The sequence below is a fragment of the Hypanus sabinus genome, chromosome 8 (assembly GCF_030144855.1).
Source record: "Hypanus sabinus isolate sHypSab1 chromosome 8, sHypSab1.hap1, whole genome shotgun sequence".
NCBI classification, from domain to species: Eukaryota; Metazoa; Chordata; class Chondrichthyes; order Myliobatiformes; family Dasyatidae; genus Hypanus; species Hypanus sabinus.
Genome location: NC_082713.1, coordinates 17,757,556 through 17,785,281, shown reverse-complemented (window position 1 = coordinate 17,785,281; position 27,726 = coordinate 17,757,556). Strand labels below are relative to the sequence as shown.

At 42.2% G+C, this 27,726-nt stretch overlaps 2 protein-coding genes across 10 annotated transcripts in view; one reads left to right on the top strand and one right to left on the bottom strand.

Annotated features, from left to right (window-relative positions):
• mtmr1b (myotubularin related protein 1b) overlaps positions 1–12,712 on the top strand; it is a 66,377-nt gene extending 53,665 nt beyond the window's left edge. For all 3 annotated transcript variants that reach the window (XM_059976734.1, XM_059976732.1, XM_059976733.1), the window contains one exon: positions 456–12,712. In XM_059976734.1, coding sequence (XP_059832717.1) covers positions 456–617 — 162 coding nt within the window. In that variant the 3' untranslated portion in view covers positions 618–12,712. The remainder of the gene's footprint in view (positions 1–455) is intronic.
• cd99l2 (CD99 molecule-like 2) overlaps positions 1–27,726 on the bottom strand; it is a 244,306-nt gene that overhangs the window by 9,108 nt on the left and 207,472 nt on the right. For 5 of the 7 annotated variants that reach the window (XM_059976743.1, XM_059976737.1, XM_059976742.1 and 2 more), the window contains 3 exons: positions 25,877–25,993; positions 21,802–21,867; positions 3,479–12,873 (listed from right to left, as the gene is read on the bottom strand). In XM_059976743.1, coding sequence (XP_059832726.1) covers positions 12,809–12,873; positions 21,802–21,867; positions 25,877–25,993 — 248 coding nt within the window. In that variant the 3' untranslated portion in view covers positions 3,479–12,808. Of the gene's footprint in view, positions 1–3,478; positions 12,874–15,698; positions 15,858–21,801; positions 21,868–25,876; positions 25,994–27,726 lie in introns of those variants that run through there. The other 2 variants (XM_059976741.1, XM_059976738.1) reach the window with 2 other exon arrangements.

The following is a 27,726-nucleotide window of genomic DNA, read 5'->3' as shown; positions in this document are numbered from 1 at the left end:
ACACATGGATGATCGAGAAATGGAGGGCTGTGTGGGAGGGAAGGGTTAGATTGATCTTAGAGTGAGTTAAAAGGCCAGCACAACATTGTGGGTCAAAGGGCCTGTACTGTGCTGTAATGTTCTATGCTGTATTTTTTTTTTGTCTCTAGTGTTTTGCACATAATGTATAATTTTTATTAATTTATGTTAAATTTGTATAACTTATGTTTGCCCCTGTCCGTACTGGCTGTGGCTGCAAATAGCTAATCCTCGTGACACACTGTGTATGTGTCCTATGACCATAACCTTGAACTTGAATTCCAGACTTGAATGACCAGTATTTGATACTCAGACCCAGACACTCACTCTGGTAAAATGCAAACTCCCGTCTCTGTATAAAGAGGAAGACTCCAGAGCAGTGGCTGGGTTTGGTTGCACTGGTTTGAGTGATGGTCCCACTCTGTTTCCTGTGACAGGTTCCCATTCACCAGAATTGTAAGGAGCTTCTCAGCATCCGGGCCGAACTTCAGAAAAAGGTCGAGGAGCTTCAGCGTGAGGTCAGCAACCTGGCGATCTCGTCGTCCTCCGAGAGAGCATCTCCCACACACTCCGTGTCTCCTGTGCAGACGACTGTCTGACACACCTGCCATTGCAGCACCCTGGTCTGCCGGTACTCAGTCATTCGTGTAAACCACTAGCAAGACTGTAATATTTACTTGAAAGCTGTAAATACAGTTTCTGTTTTTGTACAAGTGTATTTGTGTGTGCAATACTTTGCTGCCTATGTTTATGTTCTGTAAGCCTCTGTGTGGATGGCCCTGGTGCATTACCACTTCATTACCCTGAAGCCAAGACCTTCCCCACAGAGGAAATGTAAGTGCTACTGTATAGTCCAGCCTCAACTCTTGGCAAATTTTGGCCAGTAAAGTCTCACAGAGGCGCTTGGGATGGGAGAGTACATCTGATGGTCAAGGGACCACAGTGCCAAGCTTCTTCACCAGTCACAACTGTGTCTTTTAAACTCCCCAACAACACATTTCCAACATTGGTTTCCTGAAATGAAACCTGACTCACCAATTGTATCGCAGTTCACAAAAGAGTTCCACTTTTGTTTGTTGGATAGGTAACGTTACTATTAATATTTTATCGATCTTAATAAAGTGTATATATTTTTATATAGTGCCCATAGATTAATCTCATTATTGCAAATAAATTCAAACACTTTTCAAGTGTTAATGAAGACAATATGTAATGAATGTTAATGAAGACAATATGTAAGATGTACTCTTTGTAATACTCTGTCTTACAGATGACTAAAATGTGGTTAAGACAGGTTTAAGTCAATTTGCCAGAGCATCATTGTCCATTATTTAAGTGAGGATTTAGGCAGAGAGTGGTATATCTGTGGAATTCATTGCCACAGACAGTGAGGCCAAGTCATTGGGTAGATTTAAAGCAGAGGTTGAGAGGTTCTTGATTAGTAAGGGTATTAAAGGTTACGGGCAGAAAGCAAGAGAATGGAGTTGAGGGGGATAATAGATCAGCCATGATGGAATGGCGCAACAGACTTGATGGTCTGAATGGACTAATTCTGCTCCTATGTCTTATGGATTTGTTATTTTTTCTAAATGGGTATGTGCCATCTCTTTTGAGATAATAGAACTAAAATTTGGATGCTGAGGTTTGTCAAGACTGACACATCATTGGAGACTTGGATTATTTAAACTTGATGATTTCAGCAATTTCGTACGAAACAGTTTTCAAAAAACCACAGGTTTGATTGAAACCAGCAAAAAGTCTTCAATTTATAATTGATGTAAAATGTATTTTTCATTATTTGATTTGGTAAATATTTGCATTGTTTCAGTAAATCTGGTCAATTCTGTTTTCACAATATTTTTATGATCGATTTCTAATTGTCTTTCAATAATTTAACCAGAGGCCAATAATAATTGATTGTTTTAACCACACATCCAAAGTTGTCACATTTTCCAAATCATTTTAACCAATATTAGCTAAATGAGCCAGATATTTCAATAACTAGTAATCTATTTTTGTTCTTCATATGGTCTGCTCCACAGATTGGCAAAGGCTACACAAAAGCTGTTGCCATTGGATTAGTACAGTGTAACATTGGACAAACATTTGCTCATTTTTACATTCTTGTGGTTTTTGCACTTTAGTTGTCTGCATCTTGTTGTCAAAGAAAACTCACAATCTCACTGCCAGTCGGTGGGCCAAATGGCCTAATTCTGCTCCTATATCGTATGATCTGTGGTCTAATTTTGCCATAAATGTATATTTTTTTGAGTTGGATAAATAAGCTGTTTTCATTTCTGGTTGCTCCATTGTCAGAAGAATTTGGAAGCTTTGGAGAGGGTGCAGAGAAGGTTTACCAGGATTGGATTACAAGCTTTTCTCCTTGGAGGGTGGGAGGAGTACAAGACAGAGTGGACAGTCAGTGCATTTATCCCAGGGGGGAAATGGCTAATACAAGTGGGCATAGTTTTAAGATGACTGGAGGAAAGTATAGGGGATGTCAGAGGTAGGTTTTTACACAGTGTGGTGGGTGTGTGAAAAGCCCTGCCAGGGAGATGGTAGAGACAGACACATTCGGGATATTTGACAGAGTCTTAGGGAGGCACATGGATGAGAGCTGTGTGGGAGGGGTTAGCTTGATTTTGGGGAAGGTTAAAGGGTTAGCATAATATTGTGGGTTGAAGGGCCTGTGTTGTGCTGTAACATTCTATGCTCTATGTAGTTGCTTTAGAAGGTTTTAAAAATTAATTAAATTTTAAACAGTTTAACAGCCAGAACGTTTTAATAGTTACAAATTCACGTAACCTTTACTGATGATGAGTTCCTTCAGTAGAGAATGTTAGATAAATATAAATACTAAAAGTACTTGCTATTAATGCATGTTAAATGGTACAATCAGCATCTGCTCCCTGAGGTACAAGAGATTCTGGATAACACATACAAATTGCTGGCGGAACTCAGCAGGTCAGGCAGCATCTATGGTGGTGGGAAACGAACAGTCAACGTTTCAATCCTGATAAAAGGCCTGAGCCCAAAAAACGTCAACAGTTCCTTTCCCTCCGTAGATTCTGCCTGACCTGCTGAGTCCCTTGTTTGTGTGGGTTGTCCCCGGAGGTAGATATTTTGAAAATAAATGCTGCACTGTTGTGAGGAGTTGCAAAGTTCTCACTGGTACCCAGGTCCGTATTTATCCACATCTCGAATGGTGATCTGTCTAGTGCTGTTTGTGGGACTGTGCTCCTTACAAATATTTCCCTGTGCCCACAAATCATTGAATATTCACTTGGTATGAAAATGCTCTGAGATACATATCTCAAATGATTTGAAGGCGACAAATCATCGGAGCGATTTATACAGCAAAATACACTTACAGCAATTGTGCAATGTCTTAAAAAAAGAAATAATAGGGCTCCTTTTACTACAAGCGACCAAATTACTTGAAATTAAGAGCAATTAGAAATGATATTTATAAGTTTATTGAGTAATTTTCAGTTTGGTTACAGTTTGATCACTAAGAGTCACCATGGCACAAAGTTACAGTGAGCGTGGTGATTCTATCATTCAATACAGCCAAAGACACACAAGACAGCTGTACTCTAACCATAAAGTAAGCATCTGTAGAACAGTCAGACTTTGAGAGACAGATCTCAACCTGGTTTGTTAAACCTCTTGACTTTACTGCATTAGCCTGTGGAAAAATTCAATAAACTTCCCGGTGTATTTATACAATGTTTCCTTTTTATTTAAAAGACTAAAATGGTTTAAAGTATTTGAATACCCATTTATTTCACAGGATTGTTAAACATCAACTGTGCCTCCAAGCTGAAAGTTTGTCCGTGATTTGTGTGAGTTTTTCCTCATCTTGTTCTTCCACCCTAGGACAACCATCCCAATGGCAAACAGCTGTCATTTGCAACCTCTCTGTCCCTTAATTATTTTGGTGGACAAGTGGCAAATCATAGCTGTGTAAGAAGTTCTGGAACAGCTGACACTGCTTAAATCTCCATCATTCCATCTAGCTATCTTCTGTGACTTCCTTTGTCTTGTTTTCCAAGACTTCAGAGTCAGTTAACAAGAGTGTGAAATCAGATGGGCTGGAGGCATCTATGTGACTCAGAAACACTCTGCATTTCAAAGTAACAGAACATCACACCATGGCCATTTCATTGTAAGCCAATGTTTTTCTGGAATCCCTGTTGAAGACTTTGAAATTAAGCTTGGCCCATTCACAGGAATAATCAGAAATTGTCCTTTAAAACAAGGATTCCCAACCTGGGGTCCAAGGAGCCCTCGGTTTAATGACATTAAAGAAGTTGGGAACCCCTGGTTTAAACCAGTTGTAGCCCTTCTCATGGCATTCATGTTATTATCTGGTGGTTCACGTTAACCATTCGGTCTGAGCCATCGTGGGTGTGTTCGCCATCAATACCGCTCCCTGCCTCAGAATTTCTGGAAAAGATCCCACTTTCTACTGCCAAAGTGCTTGCCTTGTGGTTAGTAGGGGCTTCCCTGTGTTCAGTGCTGATCAGTACCACAACAAATAATATTTCAGTGGCACTTCTGACTAGTAAAACATCCCTACGATGGAGTGTTATTGATAACACCAAAACACAGGTTACTCTTAGAAGTGTTCAAAGAGGTAGGGTGAGACTAGAATTAGAGTTCTAGTCTCACCCATGGGTGAAGGGTGAAATGTTTAAGGGAAACACAAGGGGGATCTGCTTGAGTCACACGGTGACGAGAGTGTGGAACGAGCTGCCAGCAGAAGTGAATACAGATTTGATTTCAATATTTAAGAGGTTTGTATAAGTACATGGATGTGAGGGGTTTGGAGGTCTATGGTCCAGCTGCAGAACATTGGGGCAAGGCAAAATAATAGTTTGGCACAGGCTAGATGGGCCAAAGGGTCTGTTTCAATGCTGTGGTGCTCTGTGACTCCAGGTAGGTTTCAAGAACCATCTAAAAGGTGGAAGGAGAAGCAGAAAGGAGGGTATTCCAGAATTCTGCTCCCTAGACAGAGCAAAGGCCAGCTGTTCAGAGTTGGAATGGTACCAGGAGCAGACTCAATGGGCTGAATGGCCTAATTCTGCTCCTTTGTCTTGTGGAAAATGGTGGTTGGTAAAAGATCACAGCTGGAGGAACACAGAGACTGAGGTGAGACATGTTTAAAGACCGCTGACTACACCCACACATTTCAATATGGGGACGTGCCTTGAGTCTCTTCTCTGGTCATAGTACACCATTTGCTGCAAACTGTCCCCAAGTGCTGTAGCTATATTCATATATCTGCAGTCTCATTGGACTTCAGAATTCAAAATGGATACAATTCAATGCAAACAATCAAGCCCACAGTAACATCAAATCCACACTAATACAGTTACATTGTAATGTCCAAAAATTATTTTCTTAACCATTCTTTATCCTCTTCAGAAGTGTGAGTTGAAAAGAAAAAAAATGTTTGAAGGTGTGATCTATGTCAGCCAAGTGAAACACTGGTATTTTTTTCCCTGGAAGACCTAAGCTATCAACTAATCAAGAACTTCTACTAACAAAGATTCGTAAAGAATATAACAAAATATACACAATTCATTAAGAGTTTTAAGAATAATTAAAGCCTATGAATGTGGAACTACCATTGTATCTTACATATAGTAGGGCTGTAATGTTGTATAAAGCCCTTTTATAAAGCCTGGTTCAAAGGCTTATGATGTGGCTAAATTCAATGCCTTATATAAACTTTAAACCTATTTTTTTTATAAAGCAAGACTTGCCCAGGTTTTTGGATTTAATCAAACCCTTTGAATTACAAAATGATCAGATTGTGCTCTATTAAGACTGCAGCCAAAAATACAACTGCAGAGATAAATTTGGTCTTACCAAAGAGTTATGAAGGATACTTTAAGTTGGAAAATTTGGCATTCATTGTCAGTGCCAAACACTGGGAATTGTGCTGCTCATCTCTCTGCATTTGTTCCATCAAAGTTATAGATGATTTTATTCCCCTAGAGATTTTGAAATAATGGGGTAAATATTCATAGCTAACAGGAAAGATTGAAAAGGTGGCTAAGAAGCATACAGGATAAGACCATGGCCCATTTGTGATAGAACATGTTCCTGTATTTATTCCACATGATAAATCCCTGTTCTCATGGCTACTGTCAGGAAGGAGGTACAGGAACCTGAAGGCACACACTCAGTGATTCAGGAACAGCTTTCCCTCTGCCATCTGAATGGACATTCGACCTCACTGCTTTTTAAAGATTTCCATTTTTGCACTACTCATTTAAATTATTTAATATGTATATACTTACTGTAATTGACTGTTTTCCCCCCTCTATTATCCTGTACTGCATTGCACTGCTGCTGCAAGGACAACAAATTTCATGACATATGCAACAGATGCTAAGCCTGGTCCTGATTCTAAGCTGGCAACACACACACACACAATGCCATAGGAACTCAGCAGGCCAGGCAGCATCTGTGGAAGAGTAAACTGTTGACGTTTCGAGCCAAGAACGTTCAGGTCCTGAAGAAGGGTCTCAGCTTGAAAAGTCGACTGTTTACTCTTTCCATAGATGCTGTCTGACCTGCTGAGTTCCTCCAGCATTTTGTGTGTGTTGCTTTGGATTTCCAGCATCCCCTCTGCAGATTTTCTCGTTTGGGAGCTGTTAACTTATCTAATACGACAACTTACGATTCTGATTTGTTCTAGGTGAATGAACAGGAGAGCTTTCAATGCATAATTTTTCATAAGTTCTATTGTATTTCTTTATTTTCCTGTAAATGCTTGTAAGAAAATGCATCTCAAGGTAGCATACTGATATAATATTTCATTAACATCTAACCTAATCTGACCTACCACTAATTTGGAGAACAGAGACAGATCTAATTGTGGCATTTAAAGAAGGGTCAGTACTTAAAAGAAAAATGAATTACAGGGTTTACAATGGAAAGAGATTGGGGGAGTAGAATTAGTGGGACTGTAAAGAGCCAATGTGATCTGGATAGACTAATCTACCCTACTGTAACCCCCTCATGACTCTCTGAAATTACTACCACTGCCCTTGGTCTCATTTTCTCCAGCCTTGAGGAATATGTTCTCTCTATCTTTTCTCCACTCTTTAAAGGACAACTGCTCGCCATCGACTCTGCACTCTTGAAAGCCTTAAGCTTCCAACGTCTCTCTGTCACACAACTATTGATCGCTCACCAGTTTCTCCAGCTTTACTGCAGTGTTGCGGGCACTGATAAATCTTCCCCATAATGAAGCAGAGGGAAGAATACATAATAAGCTGAGATGCTGCTCTACCGTTACAGCTCAGAATCTGCTGCACTCCATATGGAAAAAGGTCTAAATTAACCCGCAGTAACTTCTTGCATCAACTGAATAGCCTGCCTGCCTGCCTTTTGCCTGTATTAATGTCTGGGAGGCTGTTAAATGGCTCGCTTCTAGAATGTGCTTTACAACAGAGTTTTTTTTAAACAAGTGGTTTAGTCAAAGTAAATTTATTTTCAAAGTACATATATGTCACCATAGCTTGAGATGCATTTTTTTGCAGGCATCTATAGGAAAATAATAAAATACTATGCAACATACAAAATGATGGAGGAAATTAGGAAAGGAATAAAGAATTGACATTTGGGGAGTCCTGAAGGAGGGTCTCGGCCTTTAGTATTGACTGTTTACTCCTTTTCGTAGATACTGCTTGACCTGCTGAGTTCCTCCAGCGTTTTGTATGTGTTACTCTGGATTTCCAGGATCTCTTGTGTTAGGAATTTATGGAAAACTATCGATAAAAAAAGCACGCCTGTTAGTTGATAACACGGTTGAAAGTACAACTCAGAATCTTCAGTTGTTGCATTAAAGTTACCAGCTCAGTTTTGTGTGATTTGCTGTTGGTGAGCGTCCATAGTTAAGGCTGGTTTCCCAGCAGGTGGGAGATCTAACGCAATTCTCCAGAAGCAATGGCAGTGAAGGTCACTCACACGGTCCTGGTGGCTTCAGCCCACGAGGATGTGTTTGTGCTCAGCCTCCAGGTGATTCTACCTGAGGTGTGGGGAAGTCAGGCAGGGTTCTTGCTTCTGACAGTTATCTGGTGATTCCTGCTTCAAGCGGGACATGGAGATATTGTGTGCGGCTCTTACTTTACCTTCATTAAAGTTATACACATCCTAGATAAGCTTAAACAAAACAAAACTGCTGGAGGAACTCAGTAATTCAGGAATCGTCTATGGAGGGAAATGGACAGCAGAGGTTTTGTGCTAAAATCTTTAGATGCCTGTCCATTTCCCTCCAGCGACGCGGCCTGGCCCACGGAGTTCCTCAAATTATTTGCTTTCTTTTACCAGCCTCTGAATAAGTAAGTTTCACCCCACCAGGTTCCCCTTAAATATTTAAACTTTCCTCCTCCTACTTCTATGACTTCTACTTCCAGTCACAACCAACCTCAGTGGAAAAAGCCTGCTTGCATTTACCCCATCTATACCCCTCATAATTTTGTATACCTCTATCAAATCTCCCGTCATTCTCCTACGCTCCAGGGAACAAAGTAAGCCAGGGAACAAACTATTCAACTTTTCCTTGTGGAGCCTTCCGTTCTTTCCAAGGATTAAAATCTATCGTTTTAACCAAAACTTTGATCACATGGAGGTCTAGCTCTAAATAAACAACCTTGTTCTAAATAGTAAACTTAATGACAGCCCTACAAGTTAAAAGCCTTGTTGTACTGCATGCTTTTCGAGATAATGTTTCAGAGAAAACAGATGACAAACAATTGAAGTGTTGTCAACACAGAGAACTTGGCCACTTGGTATTCATCCCACAGCTCTGCCGCCTACAATATGCAGTGCACCGGCAAGAGTTACTGGCTCCACGGAGCTACAAATGAGATGGGGAGGCTCTGCGAACGTCCCACTCCTCTGTTGCTTACTGTTGCCGTCTGCGAAGTCAGCAAACAGCTCAACAAACAGCTCAACATGGGGAGTGCGATTTTCAAGCAATCGCTTTGTTCTGACTGGGGCACCCGAAGCGGGTGTTATCCGGGGGTGGCGGGATAGGAGGGGTGGTGTTTGGAAATTAACTTCAAGGCGGAAATGTAAAGGCAATCTTACTTTTGGGGAGTTACAGTTTTACTAAAACACTGACAGTTACAGGATCCGATATCAACTTGCTTGTAAGGTAAAGGACTCTGTTTATCTAAGAGTAGACAATACAAAGAACAGTCATCTGTTATGATTCCTGTCAGGCTGGGCATTGTGTGAATTAGGCTACGCATGTCATGGGTTAAGGGTGACCTGTTTGAGGGGAACTTCTTCACTCAGGGTGGTGGTGAGAGTGTGGAACAAGCTGCCATTGGAAGCCGTGGATGTGGGCTTGATTTCAACATTTAAGAGAAATTTGGATAATTACATGGATGGGAGGGGCATGGAGGGCTTACTTATTTATTTTTAAAATTTTTTTATTGAGGTACTGCGTGGAATAGGCCCTTCCAGCCCTTTGAGCCACACCGCCCAGCGACCCTCAATTTAACACCAGCCTAATCACGGGACAATTTACAAAGACCAATTAACCTACCAACCAGACTTTGGACTGTGGGAGGAAACCTAGATGGTCATGGGTAGAAAGTACAAACTCTTAACAGGCAGGGATTGAACCTGGGTCATCTATGGCATAAAACGCCGCGCGAACCACCCAGCTACGTGCCGCCGAATTATGATCTGGGTGCAACACTTCAATTGTTTACCATCTGCTTGCTCTATTTGAAATGTACCCAACGGTGTTGTTAATTTGTTCTGTAGGTTTGGCATGGACTAGATGGGCCGAAAGTGACAAAGGTCTCAAACTACTGGCCACCGAAGGCCGTGGATGCCATCTTGATTGGTATTTGGAATTCACTGTCACACACTGCTGTGGAGACCAAGTCATTGGGTATGTTTAAAGCAGGTTCTTGATTAGTCAGGGCATCGAAGGTTATGGGGAGAAGGCAGGTGAATAGGGTTGAGAGGGATAATCTATGTTCAACACTACGTTTAGGAACAGCTTCTTCCCGTTCACCATCAGATTTCTGAATGGACAGTGAACCCATGAACACTGCCTCGCTCTTTTTGCTCCATCTTCGCACTACTTATTGAATTCAATTTTAACAATATGTACATTGGATTCTGGTTAATTGGGCCAATGGTTAGTCAGACAGCCACTTATTTGGGACAGTTCTTAAGGGACAAAAGCTGACCAAGAAAATTGCGGGGATTCCCTTCATTTGTTTAGGGCACCATGCCGCTTAACTGGGGTAGGGAATTCTTGCCGAACAGGCTCGAACTAGTGTCAGTCACGAGGACTCGTGTGGCCTTTAGAATACACCACACTTACAGCAAAATTTTCAATAGCGTCAGCTACATGTGTTCAAAAGTCAGTGCTTTCTGTCATTGATAGTCAGTGGGAATTAAGCAGCAAGACAATTCAGAACCATTTCCAGGCTCGGTTTCAAGTATTGAGGCTCGGAGATGCCAGAAATGGCTGGGCATGAAAATGAAACAATTTCACTACTTCCACAAGTTAGGAATTATGAAGAATTGGAAGGTATGGACAATGAAAGTGAAGATTCAGAGGATGCAATCATCTAAAGCATTGTATGAAAGCAGTCCATTATCTGCTCTAGGTGTCTGCACTGATTTAGTTCAATGCCTACACTGGATGAATTCCTCCCTCGATAACTATTAAGAACTAATACACAATTTTATAGTACTATTGGTAGAGTTCTAGTTTGTTCTTACTTCATTTAAATATATAATTTGTTATTCAGTTTGTCTTTTTTTATAACTTTTTAACTAAATTTCCATGAAACATTAGCTAATTGGGGCAGCCGCTTGAATGGACCAAAATGTACTGGTCCTGATGTGTCCCAATTAACCAATTCCACTGTATTTCTTTTTGTGATTATATTTTTATCTATTGCACTGCCCTGCTGCAGCAAAGTAACAAATTTCATGGCACACGTCAGTGATAATAAACTTGCTTCTGGAATCAGCCATAATGGAGAGGCAGAACAGACTCGATGGGTTGAATGGCCTAATCCTTATGGTTTTATTGTTAGCTCTAAATCTGAGATTGCTATTTTATTGCTAAGCAAAGGTATGGAGGACAAAGACAGGTACGCAGGGATCAGTCACAAATGAGGCATTGCCTCATTGAATGAGCAGAGATGAGGGAATAAGTGGCTTATTCTCACCCTATGTTCCTGTTTTGTACCCTGTGGGATCGTTAGCGCAGCAGTGCCTTTTAGCGACAACTTCGCATGTGCCCTTAAGTATTTTCCTTTAAATTGGCAACACTGCTTTTAAATTGGCAAACATCCCCCCCTCCCAAAAAAATGTAAATATGATAGCTGCAGAAAGTGTAGGAGAAATCAGAATTAACGTAGATTGTCTCTCTAACAAAACTCAAGGGGATCACACAGCAGCAGGTTCAAGTCTTTACACATGATAAATTGTGTGCTGGTATTTGCACAGTGTGGTGGTTTATGTCCTTTGGTGGTGGGAACTGATTGATATTCACATCGAATGCAGCAGGCTGTGATCCAGGCTAATTGCCCAACCAGTCACAGAGTAAGTGCTGAACACAGTCTTTTGGAAAATATATACACAAGGAAACTGCTCTCTGCATTGCTCTTCTGAAGGTGCACCCTATCAGTCATGTAAAATTTGAAGCAATAATTCAGGCAGAGGTTATTATTGCAGGATTTAGCAGACAGATGCAGCGTTTGCACTATCTGTTGGTATTTAGTGTGCAGTTTGCAATCGGTGGCAGCTCCTGACTATTGCTTGTAAAGTTCAGCTTTCGATGGCCTGATCTCAATATCTGAGATGTGGGGAGGACTCGGGGTTTACATGGAACGTTTTACAGATCTTGTTCATTGAGTTCACTTTCAGCTGCTTTCCCCCAGAACCTGAGGTCAAAATGTCTAATACCATTATCTTATTTTGCACAGAGAACTGTGTGTGTGTGGGGAACACGCTACCAGGGATGGTGGTGGAGACTGATACATTAGAGGCATTTAACAGACTCTTAGATAGGCACATGAATAATAGAAAAATGGAGAGCTATGTAGGAGGGAAGGGCTAGATTGACCTTAAAGTAGGTAATAAGGCCCGCATAACAGTCTAGACCAAAAGGCTGTAACGTTCTATGTTCTAGAAGGCATATGTTTAAGGCGAGAAGGGGCAAGTTCAAAGGAGGTGTGTGGAGTAAGTTATAGAGTGGTGGGTGCCAGGGATGGTGGTGGAGGCACATACAACAATGGCCTCTTAGGCATATTCTTTCATATACGAAGCATTGTAAAATGTTTTGAAGGACAGGCTGGTGCCTGGAACGACTACATCATTTGTTTATTTCAGTCACCATCTCTGATATATGTAAACCAATGCAAGATGTTCATTTGAATGGTACCCCTTCACATTCACCCTCTTCCCTGCTACTGCATCAATCAATGTTAGCATTTTATAAAACATCAGAAAGAAATCTTTAAACTACATGCTTTAAACGAGCCACGAATCTTGCTGAGTTTCTCCAATCCAAGTCACTTTCCCATTGTCCATTACTTCTAACGTGGAACCTACACCAATACTGTACATCGTCTACCTACTAATTCATACCTAGTCTAACACAGATGTAAATGACCTATTGAAGGCTTTAAGTAACAACTTTCCATTTTACTTTAAATGAATTAAGAAAAGACAGATTTTAAACAGAGGTTGGTCTCCAGGTAAAGGCTGTTGCTTTCAACACGGTGATCTAGACCGGATTTGCATTATCTGCTGCCGGCTTCTCTGGCTGTGACTCCAGGAGGCTCCTCTCAGCTGCAGCAAAGTTCAACCAAAACAGAGCATACAGATCACGGTGAACAGGGCAGGCACATCCAGAGAAACAAAGCCTAATTGTATCCCACATCCTTGCACCTCCTTACCCACTTTTTCAATAATGAGCCCATTGTACATTGTAACTGGGATCAACCCATTCTGATTAAACCATCTGCTACCTTGTTGAGTCTGTAATCCGCATGTGGAATTGCTGCTTTAGTCCCCGTATACTTGTATTTTATTGTAGTTGCTGAGATTATTGTGGTTTATTGCAACAGCATACTAGGATCAGAGATCACTGTCTGTAACCTTGATTTCTTCCATCTACTTTCCCTGGATAGACAGGCAAGCCTACTGAGACTGCTAGCCAATTTGGATGTGCCTTGTAAACCTCTGCTGGCCCAGAGTTACTTTAATTAAATTTCAGTCAAACCACTTATCTTAAAATCAATTGGTAGACTTGAGTGATGATCTGAAATATTAACTGTTTCCTTCTACACAGATGCTACCTGACCTGCTGAATAGTTGTAGTATTTTCTGTTTAAGTATTCCAGAATATTTTGCTGAAGTTTTTTTTAGGTTGGTGGTCCTGTTTGAATCTTTTCCTCCATAGGAAATCCCGCTGAGGTTGGGTGGGACTACAGCTGGAGGTCATGGGTTAAGGGTGAAAGGAGAACATGAGAAGGTACTTCTCCACTTAGAGAGTCGTGCGAGTGTGGAACGAGCCTCCAGCACAAGTGGTGCTCAACTTCCACGTTTAAGAGAAGTTTGGATAGGTATGTGGATAAGAGGAATACTGAGGGCTATTGTCTGGGACTAGGCAGTTTAAATGGTTCAGCACAAACTAGATGGGCCAGAGGGCCTGTTTCTGAGCTGTACTTTTCCATGCCTCTAAAAAGGAATCTACCATGAATTTAAAATTGTGTGCACACTCAGTTTTGTAATGCAACTACTCTTCATCCTGTGTTGCTGGTGTGAAATCCTTTGCTTATCTTCAGAACTCCATCGCTACCATAGACAAATAGCCACTGAGGCTCTTGGCCAAATCACTGGTCGTGGAGGATGGTGGAGCTGTGGATCGTGTAGAAGCTGTCATAGGTTACAACAGGAACTTGACAGGATTCAGAATTGGGCTGAGAAGTGGCAGATGGAATTCAATCTGAAAAGGTGTGAAGGCAGAATACAGGATCAATGGGAGGAGCACTGTTGATGAACAGAGGGATCTTGGGGTCCAAGTCCACAGATCCCCTGAAACTGCAGCAGAAGTTGATAGTGGTTAAGAAGGCATAAGGTGTGTTGGCCTTCATTACTCTGGGGATTGAGTTCAAGACCAATGAGGTAATGTTGTGGTTTTATAAAGCTGTGGTTAGACCACATTTAGGAGTATTGTGTTCAGTTGTGGTTGCTTCATAGGAAGCTGGTGGAGGGGGAGTTGATGAGAAAGTGGGGAAAATAAAATGGGATTCATGTAGGGTTTGGGTTTATGGGATGTCCATGCAGGGGTTGCACCTCTGCTGAAGGGTCTTGTCATGTCCAATCTGGAACAGCTCACTGACTTTTGGTCCCCACCACTCAGCTCTCACCTGTGGCTCCAAGTGGCTGCTTGCATGGGACAGCAGCCACACCCTGGTACAATACTGCAACAGGAGGGTAGGTGGAGGGCTTGATATTCCAGTGAGTTAGGGACATGCCTGTCCTAGCGTGCAAGTTAGCTCCGGTGCACGGGACCAACAGTGAGATCCAACCCCAGGAAGGCAGTTCTGCAATGTTTCATGGAGAGCGAAAGGAATGATAAGGCACAGAAGAGGTTGTGGTCATTGATTGCAACCAAGGAAGACCCCAGTTGTGAAGACTATTCGTACCACTGGGAAGGAGTGAAACTGCCCCACTGCAATGGCTTTTCCATGTTTAAAGACTCCCATACAGGTTTCCTGTCATCATTGGACACGATGGATAATCACCACCAATGCAGGATTAGTGTGAAATGGGTGGTTGATGGTCAGTATGGAGATAGTCGGTTGAATGACTTGTTTTCAGGCCGCTTGGCCTTATAACAATCCTTACATTCAAATATACTTAGATCCATCAGTGTAGACTTTTGTCCTTCGAGGCAAACTGAGCAGAATTTGGAGCAACTCAGCAGCTCAGGTAGCATTTGTGGAGGCGAAGGAATGTTCAACGTTCCAGGTTGAGACCTTGCATCAGGACTGAGAGTGTAGAAGGAAGATAGCCAGTACAGAGAGTTGAGAGCAAAATTTAGAGAACTTAGGTCTCGGTTTCACAGTCTGTTCACCAACTGTTTTGACTGAACAGGCACAAGTAAATTTGGTAAGAGCAAGGGAGGTAATTGCTTTGGAGTTTTAGGATTACTGGGCTAGAGGACTATGAATTATTTATAAAGAAACCAAGTCACCAGTTCCCGTCTGAACAAGGTTTTCACTCACTCATTGAAGGGTAGTTCAGAGGAGGAACAGACCACAGCAATTCAACGTGCACAGAATAATAGCTGTGGGCTGTACGAGTGTGGCGAACTACATATACCTGTCTGGACATGACCCCCCCCCCCCCCCCCCACTGACTGCTCCTGTGTCTCCTCCCGCAGACCGTGGCTCCTCCCACTGACCCCGGTATAAAGGCGATTGGAGCCTGAGCCCTGCCCTCAGTCTCCAGGATGTAGTGTGGTGGTCAATTGCTGCTTGTTCTTTCTTCCAGCCAATAAAAGCCTATATCTCGCCTCATGTCTCGGAGAGTTATTGATGGTGCATCAACGAGGCTATCTCAGATTACAAATGTTTAAAGCATGAAGTCAAACCAACCAAGACTCCATCAGAAAAATAAAACAATAAGTATTGATGAAAATGAGCTTAAAAATAAAAATGGACATGCAAGGAAAGATCCAGAACCTGCAGATGACCAGAAGGAGAAGGAAAGGTCCAAGAAAGGATGAAACTCTTCATTGGCTGAATGAGATGTTCAGATGTTCCCTGTAAGTAGGTAGTAATTTCATTACAATAGTCGTAACATTCATTTAATTAGATGTTAGATAATATGGGACACAAGAAATATAACAGTATGAACCAGTGATCAGTTTTGGTTGCATCATTACGGGAAGAATGTGAAAGCTTTAGAGAGGGTGCAGAGGAGATTTACCAGGCTACTGTCTGGATTAGAGGAACGTGTCTTATGAGGAAAGGTTGAGCAAGCTAAGGCTTTTCTCTTTGGAGCAAATGAGGATGAAATGTGACTAGATAGAGTTGTATAAGCCGAGAAGAAGCAATAGATAGAATGGACAGCCAGCACGGTTTTTCCCCAGGGTGAAAATGGCTAATAGGAGAGGGCATATTTTTAAGGTGATTGGAGGAAAGTATGGGGGGGATGGCCGAGTTAAAATTTTTACACAGAGAGTGATGGGTCCGTGAAACGGTCTGTTGAGGTGGTGGTAGAGGCAGATACAATAGGGACACTTAAGAGGCTCTCATTAAGAACATGGATGAAGGGAAAATGGACGCTATGTAGGAGGGAAGGGTTAGATTGAAAGTTGGCACAATAGCATGTGCTGTAGGGTTCTGAGTTCTATGAACACAGATGCACTGGAACTATGTGGGTCAATTGTCAGGAAATAACTGAAATTTATGTTTATGAACGTGTGTGTATGGAATTATAAAGACAAGTTGCACATCTTAAGCATATTGCTCTTCTAAACTCATAACAAAGTACTGACTTAAGTTTCATTGGGCAAATATGGCCGATGAGCTTTCTAATTATCAATGAGAACTTGTGGGTCAGAGAAAGAGAATCAAATTGTCTAGGCAAGTCTAGCCACTGTTTCTATTTTTTTCAAAGCAAATTCAAAACTCTTACAGGCATTCTTCTTTCCCCCTACTTTAACGGAGGTGAAGGCATATGAAAGGGGAATCTTCTTCATTAGGTTTCTGTCATTTCTGTAAAACTGGCACTAAATTGTACTCCAGTCAGGACACCATACAGCAAACTAGAGGGAGGTGAACCTGTGGGATTGATTCATCACCATAGGCGGCAGTGGAGGCCAAGTCATTTGATGTATACAGTGCTTATAAAAAGTATTCACCCCCCCTTCCCCGGGAAGTTTTCATGTTTTACAACATTGTATCACTGTGGATTTAATTTGGCTTATTTTAACTCTGATCAACAGAAAAAGACTCTTTTGTGCCCAAATGAAAACAGATTTCTACAAAGTGATCTAAATTAATTACAAATATGAAACACAAAATAATTAATTGCGTAGGTATCCACCCCACCTCCCCTCCTTTAAAATGACACAAGAAATCATCACTGTGCAGCCCATTGTTCTTCGAAGTCACAGTTAGTTAAACAGAGATCTCTTTCTGGAAACCTGTGTGCTGTCAAATTAATTGTAGTAAAAATTTACCTGTATCTGTAAGGTCTAAAAGGTTTAAAGGCACCAAGCTTTAAAAAGGAGACCCCCATATACAGCGGCCATCGTTGGAGTGGACAGAGTCAGAGTGGGACGGCTTTGGCTCAATCAGGCTTCGGCGAGAAACAGGGACAGGCGAGGGTAGGTTCTGGAAAGTTCCTGTTTTTCTTTTTTTTTGTTCAGACTAGAGAATATGCCAGGCAGGATGTTGGAATACTCCTCTTGCAGGATGTAGGAAGTCGGGGAGATTTGCTGATAATACAAAGATTGGAGGTGTAGTGGACAGTGAGGAAGGTTTTCAAAGCTTGCAGAGGGATTTGGACCAATCGGAGGAATGGGCAGAAAAATGGCAGATGGAGTTTAATGCGGACAAGTGTAAGGTATTGCACTTCGGAAGGTCAAACCAAGGTAGAACATACAAGGTAAATGGTAGGACACTCGGGAGTGCTGTAGAACAGAGGGATCTGGGAGTACAGGTACATAATTCCCTAAAAGTGACGTCACAAGTAGATAGGGTTGTAAAGAGAGCTTTTGGTACATTGGCCTTTATAAATCAAAGTATTGAGTTTAAGAGTTGGAATGGTAAGGTTGTATAAGACATTGGTGAGACCAAATTTGGAGTATTGTGTGCAGTTTCGGTCACCTAATTACAGGAAGGATATTAATAAGGTTGAAAGAGTGCAGAGAAGGTTTACAAGGATGTTGTTGGGACTTCAGAAACTGAGTTACAGAGAAAGGTTGAATAGGTTAGGACTTTATTCCCTGGAGCGTAGGAGAATGAGCAGTGATTTGATAAATGTGTATAAAATTATGATGGGTATAAAGTGAATGCAAGCAGGCTTTTTCCACTGAGGCCAGGGGAGGAAAATACCAGAGGTCATGGGTTAAGGGTGAAGGGGGAAAAGTTTAAAGGGAACATTGGGGGGGGGCCTCTTTACGCAGAGAGTGGTGGGGGTGTGGAATGAGCTGCCAGATAAAGCGGTGAATGCGGGCTCACTTTTGACATTTAAGAAAAACTTGGACAGGTACATGGATGAGAGGTGTTTGGAGGGATATGGGCCAGGTGCAGGTCAGTGGGACTAGGCAGAAAAATGGTTTGGCACAGCCAAGAAGGGCCAAAAGGCCTGTATCATTAGTTCTATGGTTCTAAACTGCTGGTGAGTCAGTACTTGGCAAAATCTACACCATGAAGATAAAAGATCACTCCAAGCAACTCTGTGAAAAGATTATTGAAAGGCACGAGTCAGGAGATGGATGCAAGAAAATTTCCAAGTCACTGAAATTCCCATGGAGTACAGTTAAGTCAATAATCAAGCAATGGAAAGAATATGGCACAGCTGTAAATCTGCCTAGAGCAGGCAGTTTAAAAAAACTGAGTGACCGTGCAAGAAGGGGACTTGTGAGGGAGCAGCCAGGAGACCTGTGGCAAATCTAAAGGAGTTACAAGCTTCAGTGTGAGATGGCAAAAAGCCACTGTTGTGTGGATATGTCTCTATCAGCTTTGCACATCTGGACACTGCAAATTTCCCCATTCATCTTTACAAGTCCAGCCACAAATTCTCAATTGGATTGAGGTCTGGACTCTGATTTGGCCACTCCAGGACATTAACTTTGTTGTTTTTAAGCCATTCCTGTGTAGCTTCAGCTTTATGCTTGGGGTCATTGTCTGGCTGGAAAACAAATCTTCTCCAAGTCACAGTTCTCTTGCAGTCTGCATCAGGTTTTCCTCCAGGATTTCCCCGTACTTTGTTGCATTAATTTCCCCTCCTACCTTCACAAGCCTTCCAGGGCCTGCTGCAGTGAAGCATCCCCACAGCTTGATGCAGTCACCACCATGCTTCACGGTGGGGATGGTGTGTTTTTGATGATAAGTGGTGTTTGGTTTATGCCAAACAGAGTGTTTAATCTGATGGCCAAAAAGCTCAATTTTGGTTTCATCAGATCATAGAACTTTCCTGCAGCTGACTTCAGAGTCTCCCACATGCCTTTTGGCAAACACTGACCGAGATTTTATGAGTTTTTTCAACAGTGGCTTTCTCTTTGTCACTCTCCCATAAAGCTGCGACCGGTGAAGCACCCGGGCAACATTTGTATGCACAGTCTCTCCTATCTCAGCCACTGAAGCTTGTAACTCCTTCAGATTTGTCATAGGTCTCTTGGTGGCCTCCCTCACTAGTTCCCTTCTTGCACGGTCACTCAGTGTTTGAGGACGGCCTGCTCTAGAGATTTGCAACTGTGTCACATTCTTTCCATTCCTCGATGATTGGCTCAACTGTATTCCAAGGGATATTCAGTGACTTGGAAATTTTCTTGTATCCATCTCCTGACTTGTGCTTTTCGATAATCTTTTCACAGAGTTGTTTGGAGTGTTCTTTTGTCTTCGTGGTGTAGTTTTTGCCAGGGTACTGACTCATCAGCAGTTGGACCTTCCAGATACAGGTGTATTTTTACTACAATCTGTTGAAACACCTTGACTGCACACAGGTCCCCAAAGACAGATCATTTAACTAATTACATGACTTCTAAAACCAATCGTCTGCACCAGTGATGATTTGGTGTGTCATATTAAAGTGTGGGGGTGGTGGTGGTGGTGGTGAATATGTATGCAATCAATTATTTTGTGTTTTATATTTGTAATTAATTTAGATCACTTAGTAGAGATCTGTCTTCACTTTGACACGAAAGAACCTTTTTCTGTCAATCAGTGTCAAAAAAGCCAAATTAAATCCACAGTGATTCAATGTTGTAAAACATGAAAACTTCCCGGGGGGGGGGGGGGGGGTGACGTGGTGAATACTTTTTATAGACACTGTATAAAGCAGAGGTTGGTAGATACTTAATTAGTAAGGGAGTCAAAGATTACAGGGAAAAGGTAGCAGAATGGGGTTGAGAGGGAAAAGCAATCAACTATAACCAAATAGCCTGCTTCTGCTCTCCTGGTCCTAGTGTACTGAGATGTCAGACATGGTGATGGTCTAAGGTGCTGATGTCAGATATGGTGATGGTCTAAGGTGCTGATGTCAGACATGGTGATGGTCTAAGGTTCTGATGTCAGACATGGTGATGGTCTAAGGTGCTGATGTCAGATATGGTGATGGTCTAAGGTTCTGATGTCAGTCATGGTGATGGTCTAAGGTTCTGATGTCAGACATGGTGATGGTCTAATGTGCTGATGTCAGACATGGTGTTGGTTAAGGTTCTGATGTCAGACATGGTGATGGTCTAAGGTGCTGATGTCAGACATGGTGATGGTCTAAGGTTCTGATGTCAGACATGGTGATGGTCTAAGGTGCTGATGTCAGACATGGTGATGGTCTAAGGTTCTGATGTCAGACATGGTGATGGTCTAATGTGCTGATGTCAGACATGGTGATGGTCTAAGGTGCTGATGTCAGACATGGTGATGGTCTAAGGTACTGATGTCAGACATGGTGATGGTCTAATGTGCTGATGTCAGACATGGTGATGGTCTAAGGTTCTGATGTCAGACATGGTGATGGTCTAAGGTTCTGATGTCAGACATGGTGGTGGTCTAAGGTGCTGATGTCAGATATGGTGATGGTCTAAGGTTCTGATGTCAGACATGGTGATGGTCTAAGGTGCTGATGTCAGATATGGTGATGGTCTAAGGTTCTGATGTCAGACATGGTGATGGTCTAAGGTGCTGATGTCAGACATGGTGATGGTCTAAGGTGCTGATGTCAGTCATGGTGATGGTCTAAGGTTCTGATGTCAGACATGGTGATGGTCTAATGTGCTGATGTCAGACATGGTGATGGTTAAGGTTCTGATGTCAGACATGGTGATGGTCTAAGGTGCTGATGTCAGATATGGTGATGGTCTAAGGTGCTGATGTCAGACATGGTGATGGTCTAAGGTTCTGATGTCAGACATGGTGATGGTCTAAGGTGCTGATGTCAGATATGGTGATGGTCTAAGGTTCTGATGTCAGACATGGTGATGGTCTAAGGTGCTGATGTCAGACATGGTGATGGTCTAAGGTGCTGATGTCAGTCATGGTGATGGTCTAAGGTTCTGATGTCAGACATGGTGATGGTCTAATGTGCTGATGTCAGCCAACGTGGTGATCAGCGGCAAGGAAGACAGATTCAGTTAAGGCAAAAGCTGAAGGCTGGATTTGGGAGATGGTCCATGTGCAAGAAACCAAAGAAACATGGGAATGAATGGAACTAAAAGCAGGAAAAATTAATCTTCTCTGTTGTTTGGAAATTCTGAATGATACAGGGACAGCAAGTAGCATCACAATATTACACCACCAGTGACCTGGGTTCAATTCCTACTGCTATCTGTAAGGAATTTTCATGTTCTCCCCGTGAGATTGTGGGTTTCCTCCGGGTGCTCCGGTTTCATCCCACATCCCAAAGATGGGCTGTTAATAGGTTAATTAGTCACATGGGTGTAATTGGGTGCTGTGGGCTTGTTGGGCTGGAAGGGTCTGTTAACCGTTCTGAATAAATACATAAATAATGTTGGAGCAGTGAACAGTTACTCACCTTGTGGCTCAGACATCGTCCCGGCTTCTGCACTTTCCCCCTTCACGTAGGGCTGATTCAGGCTCCCTAAGGAGAACACAGGAATAAAATCTCAGCTTCGAATGAATTAATGATCTGAGCAGTGGATCCAGGCAGCAAAAACAGCAGCCAGTCAGGAAATCAATCACATCTGGCTCTCTTATAACACCACAGGACAGGGGAGCAGAATGTGGTCATTCAGCCCATCAAGTCTGCTCTGCCATTCCATCATGGCTGATCTATTATCTCTCTCAACCCCATTCTCCGGCCATCTCCCTCTAACCTTTGATGCCTTTAAGTATACTCAATGACTTGGCTTGCACAGTCTTCTGTGGCAAAGCATTCCACAGATTCACCACCCTCTGGTTAAAGACATTTTTCCTCAGCACCATTCTAAATAGGTTCCGAGGCTGTGCCCTCTGCTCTTAAGACTTCCCCATTATTGGAAATATCCTCTCCATATCCATTCTATCCAAACCTTTCAATATTCAATAGGTTGCAATGAGATTTCCCCCTTGTTCTTATAACCTCTAAAGCCATCAAATGCTCCTCATATGTCACAGAATACACAACATGGAAAGGTACAGCTGGTAAGGCCCTTCTGCCCACAATGTTGTACCAACATTTTAACCCACTCTAAGATCAATCTAATCCTTCCCTCCTACACAACCCTCCATTTTTCTGTCATCCATGTGCCTATCAAAGAGTTTCTTAAATGTCCTTAATGTATTTGCCCAGGCTGTTCCGCACACCACCACTCTCTGTATAAAAAAAAATTTTACCTCTGACATCCCCCTATACTTTCCTCCTATCACCATAAAATTAAACCTCCTCGTATCAGCCCCTCTCTCCCCCTTCCATCCCCAAAATAATTACTGCTGGTAAATGAGAAGGAAGATCTCATTCTGGTCCATAGCTAATGCTGGATTGCTAGAGAACATTGAACATAGAACAATACAACACTGAAACAGGCCCTTCGGCCCACAATGTCTATGCTAGACATGATGCTTCATTAGACTAAATCTCTTCTGCTTGCCTATTGAAGCTTTATGGATTGATGAGTCTATTAATAGTCCTTGATATTGCACCCTGCTGACTCACATGGAGGCAGAGGTTGTATTGTTTTGTGTAGAGAGGTCTGCTGGCATTGCGTAAACAAATAAGACTACACAAGGATTCCAAATCAGAATCAGCTTCAGTGTCACTGACATCTGTCATAAACAATCCTTTGAGAAGTTGAAGCTTGGGCCGTTCCAGCATTCAACTCCAGTCTGTTTGTAAGGTGTTTGCACACACTTCCCACGAGTTTCCTCCCAGTCCAAAGACGTACAGGTCAGTAGGTTCATTGGCCATTGTAAATTGTACTGTGATTAGACTCGTGTTAAATAGGCGGGTTGCTGGGCTGGAAGTGTCTGTTCCGCACTATATCTCTAAATAAACAAAAAATAAATAAACTAACTGCTTCAGCCCTACAGCAACATTTCCATCTGAATGTTCCCCGTCAAGTCCCATACTATCCCAAACTGGGAATATATCTCCCTTCAGCATTGTTCAGATTCAGGTTTAATATCACTGAACTATGTTGTGGAATTTATTGTCTTCGCAGCAGCAGTACAATGTAATATGTAATAATAGAAAAAAGCATGAATTATATATGAATTATGTACATATTAAAGTTAAATTAAGTAGAAAGTGCAAAAATAGAAATACTAAAGTAGTGAGGTAGTGTTCATGGGTTCAATGTCCATTCAGAAATTGGATGGCAGAGGGGAAGAAGCTGTTGCTAGATCATTGAGTGTGTCCCTTCAGGCTTCTGTACCTGCTTCCTGATGGTAACAATGAAAACAAGTTATGACCTGGGTGTTGAGGGTCCTTAATGGCGGATGCTGCCTTTTTGAGGCATCGCTCCTTGACGATGTCCTGGATACTATGGAGGCTAGTGGCCATGATGGAGCTGACTAAGGTAACAACGTTCTGCAGTTTCTTTTGATCTTGCAGAGAACCCCCGTCCCATACCAGATAGTGACGCAGCCACTTAGAATGCTTTCCACAGTACATACCAAATCTCCTCAAACTCTAATGAAATATAGCTGCTGTTGTGTCTTCTTTGTAGCTGTATCGATGTGTTGGGCCCAGGATTGATCCTCAGAGATACTGACACCCAAGCACTTGAAATTGCTCTCTTTTTCCACTTCTGATCTCTCTCTGAGAACTGGTGTGTGTTCTCTCATCTTACCCTTTCTGAAATCCACAGTCAGTTCTTAGGTCTTACTGACATCGAGTGAAAAAGGGCCTGTTTCGGTGCTGTGTGTGTTATTACCCCATGATTTGCTGGATCTGAGTTCTGGAACACTTTGCCTTCTGGACTTTTTTTTGAAGATAATTGCAGTGCCACTGATAGCCAGCAGGGAGCAGCAAGGGACCAAGCAGGTCAAACCTCAAACAACATATCTGATAAATTAGCAGAATTTTGTTGTGAACTCCAAGAGAACCTAGCACTGCTAGGAGTGGTTTAGACAAATGTAAGAGATTAAGGGAAAATAAATATGGCAAAGGGACAGAATGATGAGTTTTTAAATGGCACAGTGGTGTAGTGGCCGGCATAACACTTTTACAGCACCTTCCACCACCTGTAAGGAGCTTGGACATTCTCCCCGTGACCATGTGGGTTTCCTCCAGGTGCTCCAGTTTCCTCCCACACTCCAAAGATGTATCGGTTATGATTAGTGAGTTGTGGGCATGCTATGTTGGTGCTGGAAGTAATACACTCAAAAACTTCTATAGTTGTACCGTGGAGAGCATTCTGACAGGCTGCATCACTGTCTGGTATGAAGGGCTTCTGCATAGGACCGAAAGAAGCTGCAGAAGGTTGTAAATCTAGTCAGCTTCATCTTGGGTACTTGCCTACAAAGTACCCAGGACATCTTTAGGAAGCAGTGTCTCAGAAAGGCAGTGTCCATTATTAAGGACCTCCAGCACCCAGGACATGCCCTTTTCTCACTGTTACCATCAGGTAGGGGATACAGAAGCCTGAAGGCACACACTCAGCGATTCAGGAACAGCTTCTTCCCCTCTGCCATCCGATTCCTAAGTGGACATTGAACCCATGAATACTACCTCACATTTTTTTAATACACAGTATTTCTGTTTTTTGCATGTTTTAAATCTATTCAATATACAGTACATATCCTGTAATTGATTTACTTATTTATTATTGTTTTAATTTTTTTCTCTTCTATATTACGTATTGAACTGCTGCTGCTAAGTTAACAAATTTCACGTAGCATGCCGGTGATAATAAACCGGATTCTGAAAACTGCCCAGCACAACCTTCACTGATTTGATTTGGTGTAAGTGACACATTTCACTACATGCTCCAAAGTATACGTGATAAATAAAACTAAAGCTGGTCTTAGGATGTAGAGGAGGAGAAGGCTGTTGAGCAGTTAAAACACCAGCATAGACCAGATGAGCCAAATGGCCTTTCCTCAGCAGAAAATGAAGTAAGATTCAAGATGCTTATTGCCATTCTTCAGTATAGGAGTGTAAAGGAGATCAAAATGATTGTTACTCCAGAGCTGATCTAGCATAAAAGACACACCCAATAAGCATAAAGAACACTATAAAAAAACACAAAAAAAACAATAAATAAAAAGCAGTGTACAAATAAACATTGATTGTAAGCACGTAAGGTGATGCTAGGTGATGTGTATGTAGTGATGATGGGGGAAGGTGAGGTGAGTTAATGGGTGGAGGTGTAGATCAGCCTGGGGAACTAACTGTTTCTGAGTCTAGTGGTCCTGGCATGGATGCTGCATAGTCTCTTCCCTGATCAGAAAAGTCCAAGAGCAGGATGGGTCTTCAAGGTCTTTTTCCAGCACCTCTCTGTATATATGTCCTTGCTGGCGGGCAGGCCGGTGTGTTGGGCAGTTTTAACTGACTGTCATAGAGACTTCCTGTCTGCTGCAGTGCAGTTTCTGCACCACACCGTGACACAGCACGCGAGGATCCTCTCCACTGTGCGTCTGTTGGAAGGAAAACTTTGAACGTATGATACCTTGCATTTTAAAGCACAACTTCTTCTTTTGGTAGGCAATGTAGCTGGACACGGCCCCCAACAATGCGGCTGCCACAGCACTGGCGATCCCAGCGATTGTTGTTTCAGGCAGGGCCACTGCGAGAGAAAGAGAAACAAAGAACGAGAAACAGTGACAGCACAAGTGACAATGCTGACTTCATGTATTTTCCACACAAAAGGCATCAGAATCTCTGTAAGGTACTGACAAACTGACAAGGTCTGCGTAACAAAGCAAAAGTGAAATATGAAAGTCTGCAAGGGGTTAGAGTAAGAACAGGTAACAGTACAGGTTCACAGACGGTTATTATCCCTCAGCCAAAGGGCTCTTGAACCAGAAGGGCTAACTTCACTCACCTCATCACTGAGCTGTTCTTACAGCCAATGGACTCACTTTCAGTATCTGCATCTCATGTTCATGATATTTATTGCTTATTATTTATTATTTTTCTTTTTTTTCTCTTTTGTATTTGCACATCTTGTTGTCTTTTGCACATTGGTAGTTTGTCCATTTTGTTATGTGCTGTCTTTCACCAACTATTGTGTTTCTTTGTATTTACTATAAATGCCTGAAAGAGATTGGATCTCAGGTTGTATATGGTGACATGGATATACTTAGATAATAAATTTACTTTGAACAATACTTTGGCCCACAATGTTGTGCTGAACTTTTACCCTACTCCAACTTCAATCGATCCCTTCCCTTCCACATTGCCCTCCTCTTTTCTTTCATCCATGTGACTATCTAAAATTCTCTTAAATATCCCTAATGTATCCGCCTCTACCACCACCCCTGGCTGACCATTCCATGCACCTACCACTCTCTGCGTAAAATACCTACCTCTAACATTCCAAATACTTTCCTCCAATCACCTCAAAATTATACCATCTTTTATTAGCTATTTCTGCTCTGGGGGGAAAAGGTGCTGGCTGTCTATTCAATCTATGCTTCTTATCCTGTACACCTCTGTCAAGTCACCTCTCATCCTCCCTTGCTCCAAAGAGAAAATCCCTAGCTCACCCGGCCTATCCTCATAAAACATGCTCTCTCGTCCAGGCAGCATCCTGGTAAGTCTCCTCCGCACCCTCTCTAAAACTTCCACTTCCTTCCTAACGATGAGACAGCACAAGTAACAAATCGTTATTTGTCTCGTGACGAGACAAGGACTAGCGGGCATGGTGTGGAATCTGCCCCACAAACTGGCACTGAAGTTGGGTCCAACTCTTAGATTTAAATCTGTGTTAAGTCAGATCAGTTCCATTATTCATGGTCCCCAGAATCTACTTTGACATCCACTCAACAACCATTTCTGAATGTTTCTTCCCGAACTGCCCAGCTGCTATTTCTGTGAGATGTTGAAACCACAGCTGTACCAAGATGGTATAATGCAGCAATGATAAATGTACAGGACTTCTGTGGAGAAGCTACTTCACCTGCATTTGAACCTTCGGTGACAAATGATTTACGTATGGCGCTCACAGTGTGTCAGTTGTATTCTGTTCATAGCTGAGAACTCAGCCACTGCTAATCAGTGCTTTTGCTCAACTACTATAGGTATTGGTTTATTTTTTAAAATTATTCCGAGATACGCACAGTAACACAGGCACAAAGATACAGTGGAAAGCTTGTCTTGCAAACTGTTTATACAGATCAGATCATTACACAGTGCATTGACACAGAATAAGGTAAAACAATAATGATTCAGAATAAAGTGTAAAAGCTACTGAAAGTGCAGTACAGGCAAGTGATAACGAGGTAGACTGTGACACCATTTTACTGTTCAAAGGTCTGATCACAGCAGGATAGAGGCTGTCCTTGAGCCTGGTGATAC